General features: G+C 33.0%; 6 protein-coding genes across 7 annotated transcripts in view; 5 read left to right on the top strand and 1 right to left on the bottom strand.

Moving 5' to 3' along the window:
• The window catches only part of LOC123683290, a 242,887-nt gene that overhangs the window by 68,898 nt on the left and 148,121 nt on the right, over nt 1–25,868 (bottom strand). The gene's annotated exons all lie outside the window — the stretch shown is intronic.
• On the top strand, nt 1,141–6,583 carry LOC123683293 (sulfotransferase 1E1-like). The gene is made up of 7 exons (XM_045622230.1): nt 1,141–1,313; nt 1,369–1,503; nt 3,987–4,083; nt 4,479–4,674; nt 5,135–5,261; nt 5,413–5,507; nt 5,673–6,583. Exons 1-7 carry the CDS (start codon nt 1,217–1,219, stop codon nt 5,949–5,951), a joined length of 1,026 nt encoding a protein of 341 aa, XP_045478186.1. The 5' UTR covers nt 1,141–1,216; the 3' UTR covers nt 5,952–6,583.
• On the top strand, nt 7,529–10,068 carry LOC123683296 (sulfotransferase 1 family member D1-like). The gene is made up of 7 exons (XM_045622234.1): nt 7,529–7,722; nt 7,781–7,915; nt 7,972–8,059; nt 9,020–9,206; nt 9,264–9,390; nt 9,456–9,550; nt 9,602–10,068. The coding sequence occupies exons 1-7, from the start codon at nt 7,662–7,664 to the stop codon at nt 9,875–9,877; spliced, it is 969 nt and encodes a 322-aa protein (XP_045478190.1). The 5' UTR covers nt 7,529–7,661; the 3' UTR covers nt 9,878–10,068.
• Nucleotides 12,237–14,642, top strand: LOC123683294 (sulfotransferase 1C4-like). The gene is made up of 7 exons (XM_045622231.1): nt 12,237–12,399; nt 12,457–12,591; nt 12,645–12,744; nt 13,210–13,396; nt 13,453–13,579; nt 13,919–14,013; nt 14,331–14,642. The coding sequence occupies exons 1-7, from the start codon at nt 12,342–12,344 to the stop codon at nt 14,610–14,612; spliced, it is 984 nt and encodes a 327-aa protein (XP_045478187.1). The 5' UTR covers nt 12,237–12,341; the 3' UTR covers nt 14,613–14,642.
• Nucleotides 14,987–17,919, top strand: LOC123683295 (sulfotransferase 1C4-like). Of its 2 annotated transcripts, XM_045622232.1 has the most exons (7): nt 14,987–15,129; nt 15,192–15,326; nt 15,375–15,474; nt 16,649–16,829; nt 16,895–17,021; nt 17,096–17,190; nt 17,560–17,919. In XM_045622232.1, exons 1-7 carry the CDS (start codon nt 15,072–15,074, stop codon nt 17,839–17,841), a joined length of 978 nt encoding a protein of 325 aa, XP_045478188.1. In that variant the 5' UTR covers nt 14,987–15,071; the 3' UTR covers nt 17,842–17,919. The 2 variants fall into 2 exon arrangements, with proteins under 2 accessions (XP_045478188.1, XP_045478189.1); XM_045622233.1 differs by lacking the exon at nt 17,096–17,190 and having other exon boundaries at nt 15,030–15,129; nt 17,560–17,740.
• LOC123683291 (sulfotransferase 1C2-like) lies at nt 18,289–22,447 on the top strand. The gene is made up of 7 exons (XM_045622227.1): nt 18,289–18,945; nt 18,995–19,117; nt 19,227–19,326; nt 19,379–19,577; nt 19,710–19,839; nt 21,282–21,376; nt 21,964–22,447. Exons 1-7 carry the CDS (start codon nt 18,861–18,863, stop codon nt 22,282–22,284), a joined length of 1,053 nt encoding a protein of 350 aa, XP_045478183.1. The 5' UTR covers nt 18,289–18,860; the 3' UTR covers nt 22,285–22,447.

Below are 25,868 nucleotides of genomic sequence, written 5' to 3'. Positions count from 1 at the left end.
GTTGACCTCAAAGCAATAAACAACACAGGGTTAATTCGATAGATAACGTAGATTTTTTCCAATTTTTTCATGTATTTATTCGTCCTATCACAGAAAGAATTAATTTTCGCATTTTGAAGAAAAAAGTCGTCATAAAAAATAATTTTAATGATTGTTTCTTCATGAAGTGAGTTTGCAAGCAAGTATGATAACTTAGGAAGTTGAAAAAGTAGTGAATGAATACGATAAATTCGAAATGGTAATTTACGTTTTCGAAAAAAACTCTGTTGGAGCCACATCAGGGGAATACGGAGGTCATTCGTTGAGATCTCTCCGCTAGGATTTATTGGCCAGAAATTCATCATTGTAAGTATTATATACTTTAGTTTTTGAGCGCTTTTTCTCAGAATTAGTAGATTTACCCCATCAGGATATTTGGTATCAACAAGATGGGGCTCCTCCTCACTTTTCCTGGAAGGTGGATACGATGTCGAGGACCTATTGAGTGGCCATAACGTTCCCCAGAATTGACTCACTTAGACTTTCGTTGAGGGGTCATTTTGAATCAGAGGTTTATTTTAATAGGTGAAATAATTCAGAAGAGTTTTTCTGGCAAAGAATTCGCTGAAGTCCTTGAGCGATGTGTACCAAGTTTTCCCACAAGTATCAGTGCCAAATAATTAATAGAGAAAAATTTTAATATTTGCGTTAAATTTTGTCTGTTTCTTGGGTTAAATGAGGATTTTCTTCCATCAAAGTTTCATTTTGAACTCTCATAGTAAATGTTTTATTTTCTTAAAAAAAATTGTTATCTACGGTATTAATTATTAGAAAGTCTGATAAATCAGCAAAAATGAATTGCGGTAGTCATTTAAAAAGATTATTGAATGAATTACGTAGAAATGAATTGAATTTATTTTTTACTTTATCAACACACTGTATATCAAGAACCCATTCTTTCAAACGCATTTTGTGATCTTCAAGACAGACTTTTCAGCGTTTCTTTATGTATTGTATAAATCGCCGACTTTCTCCAGAAGATTGATTGTTGCATTCATTCAGATGTTTCGGCAGTATCTATCGCAAAATTTACCAGTACAGTCCTTCATTCGCAAAACTCACATTATTCACGTCTGATCTGCGGGATTTTGCATCCTATATAAAACAATCTTACCCAACAAACTGACATTTTATCTTTACCGCTTAAAAACGAATGACCAATTTTTGAAATATAAATATGAGTAGTGCACCGGTCACTAAAGTTGTGAAGGATGCTTGGAAAATATCGATGGTTGATGGTGATTTACGGAACGACTTGATGAAATATTGGCGAGGCAAAAAGTTTTCAAGCCTATTAGAATTTCCGAATTGAATTATCTCATTTTTTAGGTGAAAAAGATGGGTTTGTTCAAGTCGGTACAAAAAAATGGTTGTATCCAGTGAAGTATGTGAGGTTGGCGGAGGAATATAAGAATTTTGAAGTGAGGCTTGACGATGTTTGGATCACCGGATTTCCTAGATCAGGTACCTTGATGCACTTTATTTTATGAACTGCTCTTTTACGGAATTCGATTTTTCTGTGTTTATGACTTCAATACTTGATATTCGGTTTGAAAAAAGAAATTCTAGATGAACAATGAATAAATAATTTTTTCTTTAAGATAGTTCAAGAATTCTAACATTCTAGGTGCAAATTCGGACCACAAGATAATCTAATCAAGCGTTTTGATCCGTTGCTATCCAACGAATTTTCTTAAACTGTTTTCGGTTTGGAATTGTTTTTTTTCCGGCCTAGGTCGTCAAATTTTATCACTACTGTTTTGTTTATATAGGTACAGGGTGCCAAATTCGATGCTTACTGAAAGTATCCCAAAAATTGAAAGACTTAGAGAAAAATTCTTTTAGAATCCCGAGATCTTTTTTCGAAAAAATAAGATATCAGAAGGCAGATTATGGATATTTTGGTTCGTTCTCTACTGGGCGTTTCTGAAATATAATTGTTTCGAATATTTCGCTATATCTTGGATTCTTTTCGAGATATTCAAAAAATACTAAAACGTTTTTGTTTTTTCAGTAATTTTCATGATTTATATGATACTCAAAACATAGCATAAAATTTAATTACATTTGTCGTATTCCGTTTTCGATTTTTCAAAAATATCATCCGTTTCGAAGATATTGAGTTTTTCGACTTCATTTTTTTGTGGGACACCTAATATATAAATATGTTTCATTTATTTCAAGATTCAATTCATATTATTGTAATTCAGTTATAAAAAAAATGCCTTTGTTTCGACGATAATTGCAATTTGATAAAAGTTTTTTAGTTTTTATGCCATTATGACTTAGTTTTCATACATTTAACAAGGTGTTACTGTATATTTCCAATATTCTCTGAACTCAGAATAATTCATCTGTATTCGACTGAAAGAACTTGCTTTGATTAAGTCTAAATATACATATATCTAAACGAAACGTTGGCTTAGTCCAAATTGGTCGACTTATTTCAAAAGTCCTTACCTTGCAAATCGAACTTCAACTTAGTAAATTAAATGCAAGCAATAGGCACCAATGTATGAATTTTTTAAATTCATTAATTTTCAATTTTTTGTAGCGGGTTGGGAAGATTCATTCAGCTTATAGTATATTATTGTTATTTTTATGAAGGCGATCTGCAAAATTGCAAAAGAAATCAAATTTGAACGTGGTTGGGTCATGTTGGTAAACAATGTCTCGAGAATAGCAGTGTATCAATAATCCAATACATACTACCTCTGAACACCTGTCTGTGCTGAGTCGTAGTATGATTTGTCTGGGCAGAGAGAGAGCATTGATTCAGTCATTCTTTACCGCGTTGCAACAGCATGTATGCGTAGTAAAGAATAGTAAACAATGCCAATACGCGTCCGCAAATCTGAACATCATATTCGCTGTCCATTTCGAATGTTTTATTCGACTTTAAACCAATATAAGTAATGATTATCTGACTTTTGTCACATTAATGAACGAATCGATAAACAAGGAAACGATTTCATGCAATGACATTGCAATCAAAAATCGTTTTTTATTGAAAAAAAATTTAATTCATGATAATGTTGATTGCGATTTTCAAAGAAATAGTTTGTGTACCTCAGTAAAAGCACATTCTCGAATTTCAACCAACGTTTATTGCTCTCGGCTTAATGCCTCAGCCAATATTTTATATTTTCATTCGGAAAAGTGTTGCTTTTATTACCAGGTACATAATATAACATTTTTAGCAATGTAAGCTTGAAATTGAGTTAGGTAGGTGAAAGTAGATTTTTGTGCACTAAATACTTGAAGTAATACAAATATCAGGAAAAACCCCACTATTCACAATTTCATCGGAAGTGCAGAATGACTGAACTTCCTTTTTCATGCAGGATGTTCGATATTCCAGCTAAATATTCTGTTTGATAAGATTCCTTCTGAAATTCCAAAAATACGTATACTTTCGAGTTGACTCGATTCATATCATTGCACATATCTTCGTGAATTGAATGTTGGCATGTTCATTATTTGAAAGATCTCTTTGCTATTGGAAGAATAAATAAGTTAGAACAGAACTAGCGTGAAGTTGAGTTTTAGGGTCATCGTTCGAATCAAAATTTCATGTAATTTTTTACGAAATTCTTCACGTAGGTATCGATTCTTGTTTCAATATAATTTATTCATGAACACAAATCTGAAATAAAACCTCAAAACACATGAATTGAGTCACTCAAAATGTGTAAAATTACATATCATGGAAACGCAGAACAATTTTCTTGAGAATACACCATATGGAAATGATAAATGCATTCTTAGAATATTCGATATACTTACAGGGTGGGTTTTTCAAAAACTCGCCATTGGCAAATCTCCGAAGTTATAAGTGTTATATAAAAATCATTAATTAAAGACCAAGTCAATCCAATGTTTGGATCAAGTCCATTTTTCCGTCATTACGACTAATTTTAACAAAATTAAAAAACTATATTTTGCAGGAACCACAGTTACTCAAGAACTAGTATGGCTTTTATGCCATAACTTGGATTTTAAAGCAGCTGAAGAAGACCTAGATGAAAGAGTTCGATATTACGAGTAAGTGTATAACGTTTTTCAACCTTATATTGAAGAACTTCAATGTTCTTGTGAAATTTCTCAGTATCATTCAAATGCAGTTTATATGAATCATCACAGCAGTATGTTCTGGCCACACCAAATATTAAGGCAACCTGAATGGTAAACCCTATATTTGAATATCTAGGTAACTTTTAAATTCTTCAATACTTATATAGTTTTATTCATTCATTAAGTTTATGCGATAAGGTGCTCCTTTAATGAATGGTTTGTTCATCATACAAAATTCGAATTTTTTTCAAAAGCATTCGCGAAAAAAAATCTTTTTTGCCATAAAAAGACACTCTACGTACCTTATGATGAAGGACACTTCAAAGTCTTGAAAATATTGAGATATTTCCTTTTTTTTTTTGCAGATTGAACTTAGTTTTTAATGACAAAACAACAGAAGAACGTGTGAAACTATTCCCAGAAGATGATGAACTGCCACGTCTCACCGAATGTATTGGCAACACTTTGAAGCTTCTAGATGAAGATAATAAAAGAAGAATAATGAAAACTCATTTACCTTTCGAACTTCTACCTGATGATATAATGAAGAAAGGATGTAAAGTAAGTTGATATTGAAGTGAATTCTACAATAAGATCATAAATATAGTATATTTGAAATATGTTCATTAGGCTAAGATAGGTTGGCTATCGAAAATTGAAGAGTCTGAATATATTTAATTTATTTAACATAGTATTACAAACAGAAGGCAATATTTAATAGTCAATATATAAAAAAGTAATAACTATAATTTGAAAAAAATGATGTATAAAAAACATAATAAACATTTCATAATAGAGAAAAAACAAACACCATGATAACATTGAGTGGACTGGATCAATCCGTTGTGTTCATAGAAAGAATTCATCGAAACTATAATTAAATCCTTGGATTGAATATTCTCGAAGTCTCCGCTTGAAAATTTTTTCATTTTTCAAACATATCATTATCCTATGTGGATGCCAAATAAATATTTTTATGATAAGCTGACTTCTCCAAATTCAACCAATTCAATATTTTCAGGTGATTTATATCTGTCGACAGCCAAAAGATGTTGCTGTTTCCTATTATCATTATGAGAAAGGATCATGGCATTTAGACTACAAAGGTGATTTCAAAAGATATTGGGATCACTTCAAAAACGGAGAATGTGAGTAAGGATGAAAATGCTTCAATTGTTACACAACCTAAGAGGTTTTTCATCAATATAGATTAAGATTTCAATCGAAGACGTCTTTTTTTCTATATTCTGTCCACAAGATGAAATTCACATGTTTCTGACCTATACTTTAACATTTCAGGTAGTTTCGGTCCATATTTCGAACATATCAAGCAGGCATATGAGAAAAAGGATGAACCAAATATACTTTTTGTATTTTATGAAAACTTAAGGAAGGTGAGCTAACTCCTGAAACTTCTAAGACTTACATCTAAAATTTAAGAATGACACAACATAAATTTCGATAATACCAAATAATATATTGTTTTGGTATTGATACAACAAGCAGTCAAGTCGAGAAAATTCAATCCAATAATACCTAGTAATTATCCTCTTTTATAGGATCTCGCAGGCTACATCCAGAAGATCGCAAATTTTCTTGAGCGTCCTCTCAACCAAGATGAACTCTACAAATTGGTAGATCATTTGAAATTCGAGAATTTCAAGAAGAACCCTGCCGTTTCCAAGAACACCAAAGATGCGGACAATAATGAGGTTGAATTTGTGAGAAAAGGAAAAGTTGGAGGTTGGAAGGAACTTTTCACCGTTGAGATGAACGAAGAAGCTGATGTCTTCATCGAGAGGAAAACAAGAGAAATCGGTATAACTTGGCCAAAATGACCAAGTATCTCCAAGATGAGAAATTTCTATATATTGTGATCATATGACATATAAGTATTCAATCTAAATATGAAAATAAGAAAACATTTTCTACTTTTATAAGTATTTATCATATTTCTTTTTGGAAAAGCCGAGAGTACAAATATGGAAATCAATTAACTGCCATTGAGTTGAATTTTTTTCCTATTGGCAGGTTGTTTTTAGAAGGTTTCAAAGAAATTCAAGGAATAGTTTCTTGTGTTGAGAAATAACATGAAGTCTTAATTCTTTCATAATAGAAACCATTCAAGCTCAAAGTAGCTCAAAAAAGTTAACTTCAATACCAGGAAGAGCTGAAAACAGAAAATATTTGGCTACACTGTATGTCACTCCATCCGCTTTGAAAAACTATCAGTAGAAAATAAAAACCTGATGAAGACAGATTTTATCGTTCCTTCATCGAAAAAAATGAATTTTTTCCATATTGAAAATTGCAAATTCAGAAAGAAGTTGTTGAAACCCTGAATCTGCTTATTAATTAAGATAACTACTATTTATTTGTTTTTTTTTTGAGTTTTTGTCGATTATACAATTGCAGATAAAGGAGTGTTTAATTACCAGGTTGTCCCATAGGAATTAAAGGAATCCTTAATTTTTTTTGTGTTTATTTACCCTAACCGATACAATACTCTTAAAATGGTCATAAAAGAACCAGAGAAAGCTAATAAGAATATCGCAAAAATATTCAATATTTTAGTTACAACAAAAGAGATCATAGAGTTATGAACATAGACAGAGGAAGTATACGCATTTTTTACATATCCCCAGCATTTAGTCGCTGGCATGTGTTCTCCCACTTATCATTCTTTTTCTTTGCGATCATATACCTAATCTTTTTCTGATATATTCAGGTATTTATTTCAATATATTTTGAGTTAATTGACGTTGATTAACTATGGGACATAAAAAGTGCGTTCTTTGTGGAGAAACTTGAGAATTGAGTATAATATCGTATCACTGATATGTTTTCACTTCCGCGCGCTTCATGCCAAATTTGACAGTTCATGTCAGGGACAAAATTTGCTTACTGCAAATGACATATTATGCTCCCTCTATCTATGTTTGTTACTCTGAGGATGAGATCAAAATCCAAGCCTTTTGAAAATTTCTTGGTATCAAAAACATAAATAATTCAAGATTAATATCGATATCGAGGGAATCATCATGAAAACCTCTAATATGAATAAAATAACTGGCATCAATGACATCATAAAAAATCAAGTTCCATACAAAGTCCTGTGGTATCATATAGACGCATGAATGAACCAGTGCTCTCAATATTAACTGCCGTCAAGACAGCTTGTTACTGACCACCATGATTCTGAATAATAGTACGATGACATTGATTCATTTTTTTACACACTAGCAGAAAATTAAGTAAATATGTAGTTTGATTCCATTGTCTATATTAGAATTAAAAATCGTCGATGAACAAACAAAGAAAAATAACAATGAAAAGTTTGAATTATATCTGTTATCAGTGGATTGCACAAAGCAAATGAGGTAAATATTGAGAATTTTCCACAAAAAATTGTTTCGAGAGAAGTATATTTAGCTTCTTAGTCCATGTTACTTTAAAATTAGTAATATCTATTAAAATCCACCACCAGAGTTGAATTTTTTTGGGAAAAATCTGTAGAAAAATTATTCGAATCGACAAGTAAGAGTGAAATGTTCGATATTAAAGATGTTGAAGACAATCTTAATTCTGAAATGTTGCATTATTTCAGAGGTAAATTGATACTATAAAATTTCTTTTGAAATGCACAAATTCACATCTGCATTTTTAGGAGAAAGAGATGGATATGTGCAAGTTGGAGAAAAAAAATGGTTTCTTCCTGTGAAGTACAAAAAGCTCGCCGAGGCATACAAGAACTTTGAGGTTAGATCTGATGATGTGTGGATTATAGGGTATCCAAGATCAGGTAAATATGAATGTTCTCGTTACTATGTGTTTTCTTCTAGATTGATCATCTTTCAGGTACTTCACTGACAGAAGAGTTAACCTGGTTACTCACCCATAATTTGGACTATGAAGGCGTGAAAGATTACAGAGCCCAATTTTTCGAGTGAGGAATTTACATTTTTTATGAAATTTCATTCGAAGCCAACTGTTGACTTGAAGAATATCTCTCCTTCTTCTCTTTCTTTCATTATTTGAATCATTACTTGATTTTATTCATGGTCACTCCGTTAAAAAATTTCTATTGATAAAAATGGGATAGGCAGAAAGGATAATTTCTGAAAAAGTTATATTCATAATTTGCAACGAATCACTTTTCCTGTCTGCTGAGCAAATATGATGCTCTAGTTCGTGAAATTTAAACTAAAATTAACTGTATTGACTTCTCGAAATTTTTTATGATGTTTATAATATGAAAAGGTTAGCAGATAGCTACCCCATTAACAGTTATGGATTCTTTAACTCAAAATCTAAATGAAAATATTCTGTAGATCGAGGCATATCTTCTCCACTGACCCAATTTAATTCTTTATGTTCTATTATTTAAAATTTCATTACAATTTTACGCTGAAGTGCATGTCTCAACAACTTTTAAGTCATTCAAGAAGTTATAAAGGACTATAAATTTTGCGGACCTGACTGAAATAGGTTCTCTACAAGATAATGTGCACTTTCATTTCCCAGAAACATGCTCCAATAACATTTTTTTTACTTCACATGTGAGACATCGGAAAGCTTATAGTGTAACATTTAATTTTTTCGGTCTCTACTTGACAGAAGTTCATTCAGAAATGATAAATAAAACCAATATTTTAATTTCTCCAATTTTATTTCTACGATAATAATTATTTTCTCATACCATAATTTTTTTCTGGAGAGTATGACTGGATACGCAAGTAAAATATTGGTTTTAATTATAATTTGACACAGAAATGATGAAATTATAAGGATTATATCAGTTTCGTTTATTATTCAATTTCAAAATTTTGAAGTAAACAGCAATAATTGACTCTAGTAAATTATTAGACCCAATGAAATAAAAACTATTCTTTCTTTATTTTCACAGGAATAATCTTGTGTTAAACGAAAAAACAGTGAAGGAGATCATTGAAAAATTTCCAAATGAGGAAGACATTATTCAGAAAAAAAAGAATAGTTTGGAACTCCTGCGGAATGAGAAGAAGAGAAGAGTTATAAAAACTCATTTACCATTTGAACTTCTGCCTGAAGATGTTTTCAAGAAGGGATGCAAGGTTTGTGAAGACAAGATTTATATTTGATAGAATGTAGTTGCAATAATATTTTTCCAGATAATATACATATGTAGATATCCTAAGGATGTGGCAGTTTCCTATTTCTTTCTACAATCATCGATACGGCATATCGATTTCTGTGGGGATTTATCAAAATTCTGGCAGTACTTCCGAAATGGAAATAGTGAGTACCTACTTTAGTTTGATGGAATCAATTTCTTTATGAACTACTTTATGATTTTTTTGTAGCTATGTTTGGACCTTACTTTGATCACGTAGAGCAAGGATTCAAAAGAATAGGTTCGAAAAATTTCCTTTTCATATTTTATGAGGAATTCAGGAAGGTGAGAAACTGAATAATTTTTCAATTTTTTTGTTAATTTGAATTTTTCAAGAACATGTCAGCTTTCATAAGAAAACTAACAGAATTCCTGGAAATTACCTTATCTGAGGAAGACTTGACGAAATTGAAGAATTATATGGATTTCGAAAACTACAGAAAAAAAGAGATCAATGTCAAGGATAAGGACAACAACCCTGTTAATTTTTGCAGAAAGGGAGTGGTAGGAGGTTGGAAGGAACATTTCTCTGAAATAATTAACGAAGAAGCTGAGTCTTGGATAAAGATGAATGCTGAAAGGATTGGAATAAAATATCCTGAAATGAAATAATTATAAGATTTCAAAAAAATATTTTCTTCTTGCTTTCATTTGACCTTTTCGATTATCTCAAAATAATATACTTAAATGGTACACATATTTTTGTACTCTTTTTTTCAATTAAACTATTTCGATCAAAATTAATACATACGAAAATATTAACTATTTATCTTGACACTAAAGATTAAACAGGAAGTAATTGATTTAGCGTATTATTATGCAAATTCCAAAATATTTTTCCTATTTCCATTTCCTATTTGTGATATTTGAACATTGGAGGACCCTCTTGAGAGATATTACCAGATTATTTGAGCTATTTTCTTTATTTATGGGAACCTATATAGGCGTAGGTACAACTTTGTTTCCGCCGTTTTTTTCTCGTAATTCGAGAGTTTATTGTGAAGAACTGGTTTTACATTTATGATTAAAAGTATTTTCCATCGCTGGCCACTACTTTCTCTCATCTTTCAGGCAGCATACGAATCCTGTGTTGAAAAAAACTGGACATCTTTTGAAGCTTTTTGAAACTTTGCTTTCGCCGTTTTGCAATACATGGCTGTAGCGGCAAATGGTAGTCGAAATAAATAGGTCGTATATGTCATCCAAAAAGCTTAGCTATTTGTAAACACAACGGCATCGAAATTTTAGTTGATTTGTGTCTGCATCAAAAAGTTTTTCTCGATTAAACAGGTCAGCTTACGAGCCAAATTCTCGTCATTTGCGGGAGGTTTTGATTTTCTGCTTTTATATGAAGAAACATGCGGCTGAGGCTCATCGAATGCTCTCAAATGCCTATGATGAGGCCGCTATTAACGTGCCCAGAGTGGTTTCAACGATTCAAGAACGTTGATTTTGACGTCGAAGACCAGCGTCGTGTCAAACGCAACAAGAATTGTCAGGATCATTCGAAGTGACGAACAAACCATTTCAAAATACCTAAAGTAATGAGAATGATTGAAAAAGGAAGGCAATTGGATGCCGTACGCGTTGAAGAAGAGATATGTTGAACGGTGTTTGTTTGCTTGTGAACAGGGCGAATACATCGCTTTGTGACTGGAGACAAAAAATTGGTTAATTTTTTGTCCCAAGCACAGGAAATCATAGGGATATCCCAGCCATGCTTTCACGTCCACGGCCAAATGAAATATTAACGGTTCTAATGTCATGCTCAGTATTTGATGAGACCAGCTCGGCGTTGTGTATTATGAGTTGTTAAAATCGACTGAAACAGTCACAGGTGATTGCTATCGAACGCAATTAATGCATACGAGCAATATTACAGCATGACTATGCTTGACCCCATGTTGCGAAAGTGGTCAAGATAAACTTGGAAACGTTGAAATGGAAAGTCCTACCCCACCCGCCGTATTCTCCAGACGTTGCTTCTTTGGACTCTCACTTGTTCTGATCAATGACACGGCCTGGCTGATCAGCACTTCCAGTGTTATGAAAAAGAAAAAAAATTGGATCGATTTCTGGATCACTTCAAAATATGGCCAGTTTTTTCAACGCGGGATTCGTACACTGTCTGAAAGATGGGAGGAAGTAGTGGCCAGCGATGGACAATACTTCGAATCATAAAAGTATAACCAGTTTTTTACAATAAAACCTCGAATTTCGGGAAAAAAAACGGAGTAAGCAAAGTTGTACGCCTATTTTTTTTGATTTTCAGATAGCTTTTTTCATTTGGGGGTATCGTTCATGCTCCAGGGGGGTTTAAACCTCCCTGGTACCCCGTGATTTGAATACTGGGCCAGTGCTTGCCATAATAATAACAATAATAACCTATATTCATCATCATGTCCTGAATCTCTGTCTTCGACTACCTCGGTAGTATGGTCGACTGGGAGGTTGACTGTGGTGCCGAGGGTACCGGGTTCGAATCCCGGCTAGGTCATGGATGTTGTACATGTCTGGTGGTGGACAATGCATTATCTTATATTACTTGATTATGGGTACATAGCATTACTGCTGAGCCCAAGAAAATAGAAAAAAAAAATCTCTGTCTTCCTTGGCTTTCTTTGAACGAGAGCGACTTGACATGAGCAATTTTTATTGTCACATGGCTGGCTTAGTGGTACCTGTCAACATAACGTTAATACCGAATCGGATTTGAAAACTGGCCTTGCTAATAGGAAAACAGCGGCATAGTTGGGAAGCAGCTTTATTTCAAATTTGCCGTGTTTTTCCCTCAACTGCAAAGATATGTTTTTATTGATATTCTATTTTCGGTTGTGGAAAATTGTAGGAATTAAGAAACTGGGTGTTATTGATATAACACTACCAAGTGTTGTTGACTTCGTGGTTTTTTTCGAATAATATTTATTCTGAACCTTATGAAGTGTGTAATCAAAGTAATCTTGAATATTGCGTTTAGATATAAACGTGGTAATGTAATATAAAAACCGACAATTACTCAAGATTATAACTCTTATTACGAAACAATTGAGAATGAAATTATTACCAATTCATTGAAATGGAGATCCATGATGTTGACGAAAACCTCAACGCTGAACTTGTGAGCTTTTACAGAGGTTTGACTGCAAGAACTCATTCCGTCCATTTCTGAATATAAAGTAATAATTTTCTAGGAGAAAAAGATGGATTTGTTCAAGTTGGCGACAAAAAATGGTTCTATCCCAAAAAGTTTAGAATCCTCGCAGATGAATTAAAAAATTTTGAAGTCAGATCTGACGATATATGGATCACAGGGTATCCAAGATCAGGTGAGTGGTGAGAATTTGTAATACAGATCGATTGAACTCAGGGTTTCTTGTAGGGACTACACTTACTGAGGAACTGTGCTGGTTGATCAGTCATAATTTAGATTATGTGAAAGCTAAAAAGATACCTCTTGGTACGAGAGTGAGGTTTTTTGAGTAAGAACTATTTTCTTCATTATCCAATAGAAATCAAGCAAAAATGATCGAGTTGAAAGGGTGAACGATACAATACGAGTTTTATATTCTCAGTTAGATTATTTTGAATCAGGAAATATAAAATTCCATTCAACGTCAATAACGTGACAAAGCTTTGTTTTGTAAAAGTTGCATTAAATTTTATAACTGATGCTTAAACGTTGCACTTTCAGATTAAAATTCGAAGAATGCTTACATTGTGACAAATTGATGATGTGATAGTTTAGGTGAACGATCCCTCAAAAACAACAGAAAACAAATTTTTGAATTTTTTGGCATTTCGTTACTGAATTCTTGAATCTCAAAATGAATATGGCAGAATTGTTGAAAATTCTGAATCAGATTGTTTTATTAGAAAAAATGTTTATAAGAAGAAATTCTTGAACTAATAAAATGTTAAACGCAAATACTAATTTTCATCCACAGAAGTAACATTGTAATAAATGAGACAACTGTTAAGGAGGTTGTGGATAAGTTTCCTAGTGAAGAAAAGCAATTTCGAAATATGAGAAATACCTTGAATGAACTGAAAGATGCAAAAGAGAGAAGAGTTATCAAAACACATTTACCTTTTGAACTTCTTCCACCAGATGTCATAAGGAAGGGATGCAAAGTGAGTATATCTTTTGTTATTCCACTCGCAAGGTTTAACAAATTTTTTTATTTCAGATTATATACGTTTGTAGATACCCAAAAGATGTGAGTGTGTCCTATTTTTGCCTGCAATCATCTTCCAGGCATATAGATTTTTGTGGTGATTTTCAAAAGTACTGGTCATATTTTCGAAATGGAAAGTGTGAGTTATTATTGTATGGCTTATTTGTAAGGTTTTTAGTCTGTTGGAATATAGGGATTCGAAATTCAGTTAAAAAAATGAATAGGTTTTATTCAGTTGTAAACTATACCTACAGATAACCATCTCTGAAAACATGATTATAAAAGAAAGAAAATAATGAACAATAAAAACCAGAAAAAACTGAAAATATTTCTTGTAGGATTGTAGAAATTCCTATATTATATAGTAGAATAGTTTTCTTCGAAATAATGTAGGATGACTGATAGAACATTAGTGTTCGGTCTTTTTCGATAAACTTTTCGCCTCGCTTTTTTCATTCTGAATTAATATTATTTTTAGGTATGTTTGGACCTTACTTTGAACATGTCAAACAAGGATTCGATAGAATAGGTTCTGAAAATTTTATGTTCGTCTTTTATGAAGACTTCAGGAAGGTGAGGATCTAGAATTCATTTTTATATTTTTAACTGGCCTCTTTCAGTGAAAATATTAACCCTCCATGAACTTTCACAGTTTACTATTTGAAAGGTATATCTTGTATATTGCTAAAATTGCCCCAAAAAAAACTATATATTGATGCAATAATTATAGGTGTCCCATTTGAAATAAGAAAGTAGTAATCTGTTTTCAGTATAACCGGAAGTTGTAGAGGTCTGAAAATATTTCAGGGGGAAACATTGTGTCAAACCCCATCATGAAAATTTTCAGTGGAAAATTCTTTATACTTTCTTAACTCACAATGTAATTCTAGAATAGAAGAGGATATATAACGAAATTATCTGAATTCCTCGAAAATCCTTTAAATGAAAATGACCTGGACAAACTTGAGAACTACATAGACTTCGATAATTTCCGTAAAACCGCTAAAATTCAAGTGAAGAATAAGAACAATGAGGTAATGAGTTTCATCAGAAGAGGTAAAGTTGACGGATGGAAGGATTACTTCACAGAGGAAATGAATAAGGAGGCTGACCCTTGGATCCAGATGAATACTGAGAGAATTGGTATCAGATTTGCTCAACAGAAAGAATAGTTTTACTGTAATAAAATAATTTGTATGTGACACCCTGTTTCTATTTATTTAAGAAGAATTACCTCTTCGTCCTTCAATATTGTAAAAGGTCTACTCAAAAATCAAAAAGTATTGATATTTCTTGGATCGTTTTCACTGAAACGCTCAGATTATGTTGAATCTGCTTCAAAGTCACTGAACTTTCCTCTCAAATGAAAATGCTTTTGTACGTTAAAAAAACCGAATTTTATGTTCGACACTTCATAATAGTTCATCGAATGAAATATTTGGATATAGGTCCACAACTTTATCAAATGTTGAGTACTTTAACACCATTACATACATTAGATATCTTAGAGATCTTGAATACTGAACGAAGGTTGTGAAAAGTCAATATTGTTATTCTTATAGCTTCATTTGAAGGTTGATACATTGTTTCTAGACCAGAAATAATCTCAATTTGTAACGACAAGCGGAAAGATGGACATTGTGAACGTTGACGAAACCATAAACGATCAACTGCAGAAAGATTACAGAGGTCTGTTTTATTTGATGATACTTCACAATGAATTTTTTTATTGTATACCGTCAAATTTTTAGCACAAAAAGGAGGGTTCGTACAAGTTGGTGAGAAGAAATGGTTCTATCCAATCAGGTACAGAAAGCTGGCTGCACAGTTTAAGAATTTCGAAGTTAGACCTGACGATATATGGATTACAGGGTATCCTAGATCAGGTTAGTTGATATTTGAAATAAAGTTGAGTTTCAGGAGACAAATTTCAGGAACGACGTTGACTGAAGAATTGGTTTGGCTGCTCACCCATAATTTGGATTTTGACAAATCGAAAGAAGTTTCTCTTAGTTCTCGTGTTATATTTTTCGAGTAAGAATTATTTTTTCTTAATCCTTTTTATTTAAAACTTAATATTCTTTTCACTCTATACTTTTTTTTCACTTAATATTTCTTTCACTTTCTTCCCTTTTTCTTTTGATTAATCCTTTTTTTTACTCAATACTTAATGTGTCCATCATAGGTAATATACTTACGTCAACATGAAAAAGGGTTTTTATAGAAGCCTTAGATGATTCATTTAAATTTTACATTCACAAAAAGCATATTATTAAAAATTTGTGTGAAGCACTGAAGTCAGGAGCTTATTATTATATTATTATAGATATTATTTTAGGAAAGAAAAAACTGATGAGCGTAGGTCCGCAAATGTTTTCTCACCAAAATAAAGTGTGCAACTATACTTTTTTCTTTTTGGTTTGAAATCGAACGCATTGATTATACATTTGAAACATAAAGCATTGCGTAAAACTATGGTCGGCTAGGATTAAGAACCATATCCCTTTTTATAAAACTATGTATTGAAAAGATGAAGTTTATTTTTTTTAAAACGCTCCCAAATAAATTGAAGACATCATGGTGGTACTGAAGGATATAGAGAGTATATCTTCAAATAAAGAGTTCTCAAGAATGCTTGCAGCAATAACTACTGAATCTGGTTTTTATTCACAGAAAGCATAATAATATAAAATCATAATAACCAACTGGTGTGACATAATAGTAATTTACGTAACAAGTCCGGAAAATAGGGTTTTTTTGGACGAATAGACAAAATTCCAGGACGAGCGTAAGCGAGTCCTGGAAGTCTGTGAGTCCAAAAAAACCATTTTCGGGCGTGTTGCGTACAATATTTTTTCGGCAACCATGTAAAATAACACTATCGCTGCTGCTTTCCATATTTTCTTGCGATTGCGATAAAAAACATGCAAATTTTTGACAACTAATTTCATATGAACTATCAGCCGTTATCTCGCTTGCTATGGATTCTATGATTCTTTTCCGGCCTAGTCCGGGAAGTACGTACTTTCCGGACTAGGCCGGGAAATGCTACTTTCTCAGAGAAAAAGCGTCCGGGAAGTGAGCACTTCCCGGACGGTTGCCGAAAAAGTATATAATGCTAACATGAAGTAATAATATAAAAAAAAATAACAATAATAGTAGGGCTTGATGAGATAGGATACTTAGAGATGAGTTGGGTTTTTTGAAGGTTGGATATGCTCCTGAATGAAAATACCGAAAAAGAACAGAAATTCCCAGAAGTACTGAACACTTGCAAGAGGGGCAGAAACCATTTGAATAAATTAAATGAGGACAAACAAAGACGAGTAATTAAAACTCATCTACCTTTCGAATTATTACCTCCTGATATTTTGAAGAAAGGATGCAAGGTAGGAATTTTACGTTCACTTAAATTTAATCAAAAACTAATTACCAAAGAGGTTTGACATTCCAGGTTATATATGTGTGCAGATATCCTAAAGATGTGTGCGTATCGTATTACTTACTGCAGAAACAAAATCAATTCATGGATTTCGGCGCTGGTTTCGAAAAGTATTGGAGATATTTTCTCGAAGGGAAAAGTGAGTCCCAAAGTCATTCCTTTTCATTGAAATAATGCTCATTTGGCTATTCCAAAAATTTTCCAATCTTTCAGGTATATTTGGACCTTACTTCGAACATGTGAAACAAGGATTTGAAATGATTGGTTCCAAAAATTTCTCATTTGTATTTTACGAAGAATTCAAAAAGGTGATATATAATTTGGCCGAATTCTTCTGAATTTGAAATGTTAACATGTTCGCTTTAAACATATATTGGAGGTAACAGTATTCAATTCCTTCAATTGACAGAAACGAATGAAAATATCAAAGAAAGTTTAGCTTCATTTTCAATTTTTTGGAAACCTGATAGGGTTTTCCAATAGGAGGTTTAATTTTGATATGAGCTGACATTCGCTCAGATGGCGTGCTATCCAAAACAGAACCTCTTATTGGAAAAACCTATATATGATGCAATTTTATTCAATCACCATATTATATTATTCACCACTCTAAAAACGTAACTTCTGAATGCTCACTGGTTATATTGACTATTTTCCTATATTTTTTTGACTTTCAGGATACCAGAAGTTATTTGATGAAATTGTCTGAATTCCTCGAGATCACTCTCTCAGAAAAAGAAATAGAAAAAACGGAAAATTTCATCGATTTCGACAATTATCGCAAAGTAAATAATATTACGGTCAGGAACACGAACAATGAATTAGTCCCATTTGTTAGAAGAGGAAAGGTTGGTGGTTGGAAAGACTATTTCACAGAGGAAATGAATAAGCAAACTGATGAATGGATAGAAAAAAATATTAAGAAAATTGGCATAAGATATCCTCAACAAGAGGAATGATATCGACAATTTTTAAATGAAGATAAATATTGTCTATGATTTTTAGATTATTTGTTCGTTCATCTGTGCATCAATATTAAAATTGTCTTTGAAATTTACCTTATTTTTTTCGCAAAATACCTATATAAAAACATTCAACAACACACATATAGATTTTATGCATTATTGCATTCAGGGAATGAATAAGTTGAGAAATCGTTTGAATTACAAAAACAGATATGTTTCAATCATAAACTTTGGAATCGTTGCACAAACCATTATTTCAATCGAATGACTCGAAATAATTTTTGTTAAAAATTATTATTCAAATTGAATTATTCGATATAAATATGCACTAACTAATCTATCCATTCGAAAAACATCAAGTATTCATGTGGTGGGTAATATGTACCATCCTGGAGATATCTGAATGAAACAAATAATACAAAAACTCATATTCTGTTATATCGTGCAAACGAATTGATGTATTATATCGATTCGTTACTTATTTAGCTGAGACTTTTACTTTGCGTGAATTTTCCAACGAAGCACATTTTCAACCTACTGTCGATATTGGTGATTGTTGTCAATATCTATCAGTCACAATATTCAATTAGTTAGCATTTAGTTCTGAGCACAAACACGTAAGAATTCTATTATACTTATTTTCTAATCTCCGAGAAGACAAGAATATTTTTTTACTCTTTACACTTGGAACTTACATCTATACTCTGTGTGTTGTGGCTCAAACTGGATTCATTTTAATCGAAGAATCGATGATAACATTCCCATAAAAAGTAACTAAAAAGTTGCGGTTTGATAAGATCATTTTTGATACTACTAGGAAAAAGTTCGAGCATTATCACTGAACATATTTATTCTGCTAAATTCAAATATAATTCATCATAATAGTTGAAGCGGAAGGAAAATAGTAATTTAATCCCAGTCTTTCTCGAAAATACAAAATCGTTGATTGCACTGCTTGTTGAATCTTGAACGGCACACTTAGTAGCAGTTTGTTTTCTGAGAAAACCGTGAAAATGACTGACAAGATGAAATATCCTTATACCTTCGAAGATTTGACTCCAGAAGAGAAAGAACTGGCCAAGAAATATTTGGATAGAGGTAAAAATACCGAAGAAAATATTTTATTTAGCTGACAAAAGTTTTTTAGATCTTGTGAGAGTTTCTGGTACTAAGTTCACAACCGGAAGGCCTGTAGTGAAGTATGGTGTTGAACTTTACAATTTCAAGCCGAGACCTGATGATGTTTGGTTGATTGGATATCCTAGATCAGGTAAGAATAAGATCCAACAACAAATGTAGCGTCACTTCAACCTTCAATATCTAGATCTATCTAACAAAAAAAAAAAATTGGTATTCACAATAATATTCTCCATCCTCAGGCACCACAATGGCCCAAGAAATCCTATATCTCTTAGGAACTGATTTGGACTACAAGAAAGCGGAATCGACTATTATGGACCTCAGATTTCCTTTTTTGGAGTAAGTATCTCTTGAATATTTTTGAGACTCCTTGTATCTCATTCATATTTAGGTCTGTACTGATACGAATTGGCAGAGCAGAGGAGATTTACCAGAAACTGTTGGCTGAAAAGAGAAAACCAGTAACCACTGAAGAGATAGACTCTGTACCACCACATGTTAGATTAGCAGAGACTAAAGAAAAACGGTTCATAAAAAGTCACTTAACTTTTTCATTCTTTCATCCTGAGCTGTTGAACGTTGGTTGTAAGGTGAGTTCCAACAGAAGGTTTATCATGCTGATACACCCTAAACAGCTACTGAAAATTTTTTGTTGGATTTTTAAGTGTATATGAAAGAACACTGGTTCAACCTCATTTTTTATATTATAACTGTTTTTTCAGGTAGTGTATATTGTTCGAAACATAAAGGATTGTTTCGTCTCGAATTACTTCTTCCCTCTTAAAGTAGAATATGAAATGAGAAAAGAAGAACATATGCATGAATTGCTACGAGTCTACATGAAAAATTTGAGTGAGTATCCATTATCTCATATTTTCCGTGATAATTGAAAAAATGTTCTCGTGGAAAGAGGATATCATATATTTCCATGAATAGTTACAAATCTAAATCAAACAAAGAACAGTATTTCAGTTCAATTCGAATAAACATGTTGTCTACTTATTTTCCGTTGAGTACTTGAATTATCTATTCATATTTACTTTCCCATTTACAGAGTATTGTTTTGAAAAACAATTCCGAAGGGAAACAGATTGAGGTTTCATTTTAGGAATCACTCACGAATACCACAATCCTTTTCGATTCTGAATTAATTGGGAAATGTAAATGATGATTCTCAAAAAACTATATTATTCCATTCCAAATCAACCTAAGAACTCAATAACTGCATATCGAGCATTGTCTGGAGCTTTTGAACGCTCCTTTATTTCTGCGTCTATTGTGACCTTTGACACCTTCAAAACGACCCATCTGAAATTAGGCATGAACATTTGAGTGATTATTTTATATTTGAAAAATAAAAATTTTTGGTTAGTCAATCTGTTGGTTTGGGATATTGGGTTAATTTTTTCGATATTGAGTATGCAATTGCTATGATTTTGGTGATGTGATCAACATGAAATCTTTCATCAAGCTTTGAATTATTATACATCTACACGAGAAATTTGAACTGGGATTTAAACTCAATGAAATCCTGATTTTTTTGGTGTTCGACATTCCGCTAAAATTTTCTTTAATTCTGATGACCTAACCAACAAAAATTTTGGATAAAACTTGAAATTGTTATTTATATTATTATGAGATCCACATCGACCGAAACAGCACAAGTCAACATAATAGAAGAAGCTCGGCCAACGCCGTTCTTGGAAATGTGCGCGATAGTGCTGAAGTGCAAATTCTCTCTGTGAACTCATAAAGCTTTCTTTGTAGATTTCAGGACAGACTTTAGTTAGTTATGAATCAGACTTAGAACATCAAGCTTCGTTTTGTAACTCACGTTTTTCCCAAATCTTAATCTGTAGAATTATTAATTATTTATCCAAGTGTTGTAATTCTTAATTCAAAATAGAATAAATCCCTTTTAAAAACAGACTTTAAGATACGGAAAACATAATTATATATACAGATGTATTGAGAGATTTTTTTTTGATATTCATCTTCAGTTTTTCACAGCTGGACATTCTATTCTACACCTTAATGCAAAATATCATTTCCATCGAATTCATAGTTTTGAAATGGTGGAAAAATAGTGGAAAGTTTTCCATTAATGAACATTTTAGATGCAAACCCCCCTTAGATTTCGAGGTACTAGGACTTTCGACATAATTATTGAATTGAATAAGAGTTCTCCATGAAAAAATGTCAATTAATTGTTGTTGTTATCTATTGATGCTTTGTTGAGGATTATTGAAGTTGGAATGCGTATAAACAAACTTTAACAACTTTGAATATTGCAGGTTTATGGGGTAATTACTTTGAAGGGTTAAAGGAAGCCTGGGAGAGAAGAAATAACAAGAATTTATTGTTTTTGTTTTACGAAGAAGTCGTTGCAGTAAGTTATTTGGTATCATTATCTCCTGCCAAATGGTTATAAAGAGTGATTCAAATAACTGATTCATCAGTGATTTATAGAGAGTTTTTATAGAAATTCAAACACTGGTAATGAATGAGCTAGTTGGATTACACTGCAAAGTACATAACTATTAAATTTGAATTGAAATTGAGCCTGAATAGATTTTCTTAGATATACATACGGTAGAGGTACCACGTCACTTAAAATTTTGTGCTACATTTATGCATAAGCTAATAATCATCAATAACATTGAGAAGTATTGACTTCAGACAGAAATAATTGGTTTCGTTCTTATGCAATTTCTCCTAACAACTTGTAAAATACACCTATTATTATAATAATATAAGCTGCACAATTCCTTCCTGAAGCATTAACTGGTAAACTGAATTTTTCAAAGAAGTAGACAATTCTAGAAAATCAAATTTTTTTTCAGAACCAACAAAAGATGCTCTTGAATATGGCTACCTAAGGCGCATCTTTCATTTACTAACAATTTGAAAGCGTTAAAAACCTGAAATAAAACATATGTGAACCCTAAAAATGTTGATAATATTTGTTATTTGCAGGACAAGAAAGCCGCCATAAAAAAAATTTCAGAATTCATGGGCAAAAAGCTGACCGAAGATGAACTCGATAAACTGGTCGACCATGTCAGTGTGGACAATTTCAAGAAGAATAAATCAGTCAACAACGATCACATGGTCAACAAGGGAGTGTTCGTTAAAAATGAGGAATTCTCCTTCATAAGAAAAGGTGGTAGTGGAGGTTGGAGGGAGAAGTTCAGCAAAGAAATGAACGATGATTTCAACGAATGGATAAGAACAAGTCTGAAGGAGATTCCAGGATTTGAGATTCCGGAATGTTGGAGGAAAGCCATGGATTTATGATGACTTGAATCCTCTTGTTTTTTTTTTACTTCTGAATGGAACAGTCACATTTAAAGTGCCTATCTATACTATATTATAATATGTAATTAAATCTGTAGGTACACATTCGTTGGTTCATCGAACCAAAAAGGAATTAAAACAAATATCAATATTGAAATCGTTTTATTATAGAGGGTGTTTTTTTAGAGCCATAGAACTTAAAATTGCAATAAAACAACGATGGAATATTCGATTGACATGAATTTTATTTATCCGCAAGATAATCTTGTGGCATTACATTTTAAATTTCTGGCATATGACCACCACGGCGGGCTCGGATGTAGTCCTATCTGGACGTCCAATTTTCGATGACTTTTTCCAACATTTGTGGCCGTATATCAGCAATAACACGGTGAAAGTTGTGTTCCAAAATGGTCAAGGTTTGTGGCTCATCCGCATAGACCAATGACTTTACATAGCCCCACAGAAAGTAGTCTGGCGGTGTTAAATCACAAGATCTTGGAGGCCAATTCACAGGTCTAAAACGTGAAATTAGGCGGTCACCAAACGTGTCTTTCAATAAATCGATTGTGGCACGAGCAGTGTGACATGTTGCGCCGTCTTGTTGGAACCACAGCTCCTGGACATCATGGTTATTCAATTCAGGAATGAAAAAGTTAGTAATCATGGCTCTATACCGATCACCATTGACTGTAACGTTCTGGCCATCATCGTTTTTGAAGAAGTACGGACCAATGATTCCACCAGCCCATAAAGCGCACCAAACAGTCAGTTTTTCTGGATGTAACAGTGTTTCGACATACACTTAAGGATTAGCTTCACTCCAAATGCGGCAGTTTTGTTTGTTGACGTAGCCATTCAACCAGAAGTGCGCTTCATCGCTAAACAAAATTCGCTCATGAAACTCGGGAGCCCATTCGATGAATCTACGCCTTACTTGATGATCGTTTGGCTTCAATTCTTGCACGAGTTGGATTTTGTAAGCACGCAAACCAAGATCCTTCCGCAAAATCTTCCATAAAGTGGATGGACACAGATCCAATTCCTGTGCTCGATCGCGGATAGACTCATTCGGGTCTTCCTCAATGCTACGCTCTACAGCAGCAATAGCTTTTTCTGTACGCACCGTACGGCGTCTCTGGGGATGCGAGTTATCAATAAGAGTAAACGCGGTGCGAAAACGTTCCATGGTTAATTGAATTAACTGCTCTGATGGACGATTTTGTCGACGATGAAATGGACGTAGTGCGCGATACGTATTCCGCACAGAACCATTATTTTCGAAATAAAATTGATGAATTGCCTAACCAAAAAAAAAATATTTATTGATTTTGATTATGATTACCATTTTTGGTGAAATTCGCGTACGCACAACGCGTGATCCGCTGCCGAGAAACGCTCCATAGAGACCATAGAGTCAGGCTACCGATTGACATATCCTTTGCGCCCCTTCAAATCCTGACATTCACGCAATAAGTGAAACAAATATATATTTTTTGGAGATCTTGTATTATGTGAAATTTGCAGTATTTCAAAATCACGATTTTGAACGGCTGACAGAAGTTCTATCAATAAAAAATACCCATTGTGCCAAAATCCAATTGGCCCATTTGTTTCATTCAGACAACCCTTCAACGTGTTCTCCCACTCAAAACTGAAACAATAATAAAGCTATCGATTTTCGAGAACCATCTGGTTGACGATGGAATTTGACTGGAAAACTTGGAAATTCTCATTTGAAAGGCATGAAAAGTATGAAGGGGTGTGTAGATGAATGGGAAGTTTGATGAATGGGGAAAACTTGAAGGTTTTACCTGATACCCGGATGAGTGGGCTAGGAGACATATGGGGGCTATATTGAATAACTAATTCGCAAAGTTTTCTATTTTAATCAACGGTACTTTGAGCGCTCGTATAGTTTAGTCACAATATATGTAATTCTCCAGTTTTGAACAAGGAATGGTCAAAAACGATAAGGTTGGACTTAAGGATGATGAATCCATCCTCAAATTCGACTATATCTGGCCGTATACAAGATAACTCTCGAAAGAAAAGACCTTGAAACTCGAATTTTAGGATACATAACAGGCCAATCGAAGTCCCCGGTCTACCATAGTTAAACACATTTTTCTTTGGCAAAATTTGATTTTAAAATTCAACATAGTCGCCTTCGAGGGCGATATAGCGATTATAGCTATCTTCCAACTTTTCGATACCATTTTTGTAGTACGATTTGTCTTTCGTTTCAAAATAGGCCTCAGTTTCGGTGATTACTTCTTCATTGGCGCTAAATTTCTTTCCAGCGAGCATTCTTTCCTGGTCTGAGAACAGGGAAAAGTCGCTGGAGGACAGATCTGGCGAATACGGTGGATGAAAGAGCAATTTGAAGCCCAATTCAGGCAATTTTGCCATTGTTTCCATTGATTCGTGACATGGCGCATTGTCTTGATGAAACAGCACCTTTTTTTTGAATGGAGCCGTTTTTTAAAGATATCCTTCAAACGATCCAATAACTCTATATAATAATCGCTGTTGATGGTATGGCCTTTTTGGAGGTAATCAATGAATATTATACCTTGAGCATCCCAGAATACTGATGCCATAATCTTGCCAGCTGACTGTTGTGTTTTTCTTCGCTTTGGATTCGGTTCATCGTGTGCAGTCCACTCAGCTGACTGTCGATTGTACTCCGGAGTGAAATGATGAAGCCATGTTTTATCATTCAATTCAAACTAATTCTATAATACGGATATTGAACTGAATATCTTCTGAGTAAATATTAACGATAATAAAAATAAATAATTTCTATTATGCAGTTATCTTTCACATGTTCTTAGAATGTCTAATACATTATCAATATCGAATTCAATATTATATTCAATAGAGCGGTCCTAGTCAATCTCTCACTTTCCCATTCTTGCCTACGATTTTAGTCTCTTGAGGATAGAAAAAGTTCTTCCCAGCATGGCCGCCAATAATGGTAATGTACAAAATATTTTTCGTAATTCTTCCACATTTTGAATTCACATTCAGTTTTTATTTTGTTGGATGTTTTTAAATCCATTTCATATAATTTTGTTGCTTTTTTCAAAGCAGTCCTTTTTCGAAGTATTATAATTGCATATTTTTTATGAAAGAGCAATTTCTGTATGATGCGTGCAACAATGATATTTGACACAAATAAACAATAATATTTCTTTGACACATGGTTTTCAACTACTGAACTACTACCTGGTGGCAATGAAATTCGAAATTCATGGTTATCTATGAGAAGCAACCTCCAAGAAATAATTTCTCTGTTGAATAAATAATGCTAGGTTATAAATAATGACATACTTGTTGGTATTTTTGGTATTTTTTTGGGGAGAGGGGGGGGTGTGTTGTACGTCTGCTGCCTCAAAATCCTCCTTTCCATTGAGTGTTCAGAAAACATTTCTACAAGTCAAATATACAGTTGAAATATCTTGTCAAGGTAATAATTAATTTATAGAAATTTTTTTTGAAATATATTATGATTATTCGCGCCCGCAATTTTACCTACATTTTATTTATTATTATTAATCTGTTTTCGTAGTGCTAGAAGT

Source organism: Harmonia axyridis, chromosome 6 (genome assembly GCF_914767665.1).
Source record: "Harmonia axyridis chromosome 6, icHarAxyr1.1, whole genome shotgun sequence".
In the NCBI taxonomy this organism is placed as follows: Eukaryota; Metazoa; Arthropoda; class Insecta; order Coleoptera; family Coccinellidae; genus Harmonia; species Harmonia axyridis.
This window is presented reverse-complemented; position numbering and strand designations above follow the sequence as displayed.

Excerpts from the sequence above, each read along its gene's own strand:
- LOC123683295 (XM_045622232.1), top strand. The coding sequence starts at position 15,072 with ATGGACATTGTGAACGTTGACGAAACCATAAACGATCAACTGCAGAAA. Across the intron at positions 15,130-15,191 it reads ACTGCAGAAAGATTACAGAG|CACAAAAAGGAGGGTTCGTA; the intron begins GTCTGTTTTATT and ends TCAAATTTTTAG. Across the intron at positions 15,475-16,648 it reads TCTCGTGTTATATTTTTCGA|GTTGGATATGCTCCTGAATG; the intron begins GTAAGAATTATT and ends GGTTTTTTGAAG.
- LOC123683294 (XM_045622231.1), top strand. The coding sequence starts at position 12,342 with ATGGAGATCCATGATGTTGACGAAAACCTCAACGCTGAACTTGTGAGC. Across the intron at positions 13,397-13,452 it reads TCATAAGGAAGGGATGCAAA|ATTATATACGTTTGTAGATA; the intron begins GTGAGTATATCT and ends TTTTTATTTCAG. Across the intron at positions 13,580-13,918 it reads ATATTTTCGAAATGGAAAGT|GTATGTTTGGACCTTACTTT; the intron begins GTGAGTTATTAT and ends TATTATTTTTAG.
- LOC123683293 (XM_045622230.1), top strand. The coding sequence starts at position 1,217 with ATGAGTAGTGCACCGGTCACTAAAGTTGTGAAGGATGCTTGGAAAATA. Across the intron at positions 1,314-1,368 it reads CTTGATGAAATATTGGCGAG|GTGAAAAAGATGGGTTTGTT; the intron begins GCAAAAAGTTTT and ends CTCATTTTTTAG. Across the intron at positions 4,084-4,478 it reads GAAAGAGTTCGATATTACGA|ATTGAACTTAGTTTTTAATG; the intron begins GTAAGTGTATAA and ends TTTTTTTTGCAG.
- LOC123683296 (XM_045622234.1), top strand. The coding sequence starts at position 7,662 with ATGTTCGATATTAAAGATGTTGAAGACAATCTTAATTCTGAAATGTTG. Across the intron at positions 9,207-9,263 it reads TTTTCAAGAAGGGATGCAAG|ATAATATACATATGTAGATA; the intron begins GTTTGTGAAGAC and ends ATATTTTTCCAG. Across the intron at positions 9,551-9,601 it reads TTTATGAGGAATTCAGGAAG|AACATGTCAGCTTTCATAAG; the intron begins GTGAGAAACTGA and ends GAATTTTTCAAG.
- LOC123683291 (XM_045622227.1), top strand. The coding sequence starts at position 18,861 with ATGACTGACAAGATGAAATATCCTTATACCTTCGAAGATTTGACTCCA. Across the intron at positions 18,946-18,994 it reads CAAGAAATATTTGGATAGAG|ATCTTGTGAGAGTTTCTGGT; the intron begins GTAAAAATACCG and ends AAAGTTTTTTAG. Across the intron at positions 19,578-19,709 it reads TGTTGAACGTTGGTTGTAAG|GTAGTGTATATTGTTCGAAA; the intron begins GTGAGTTCCAAC and ends CTGTTTTTTCAG.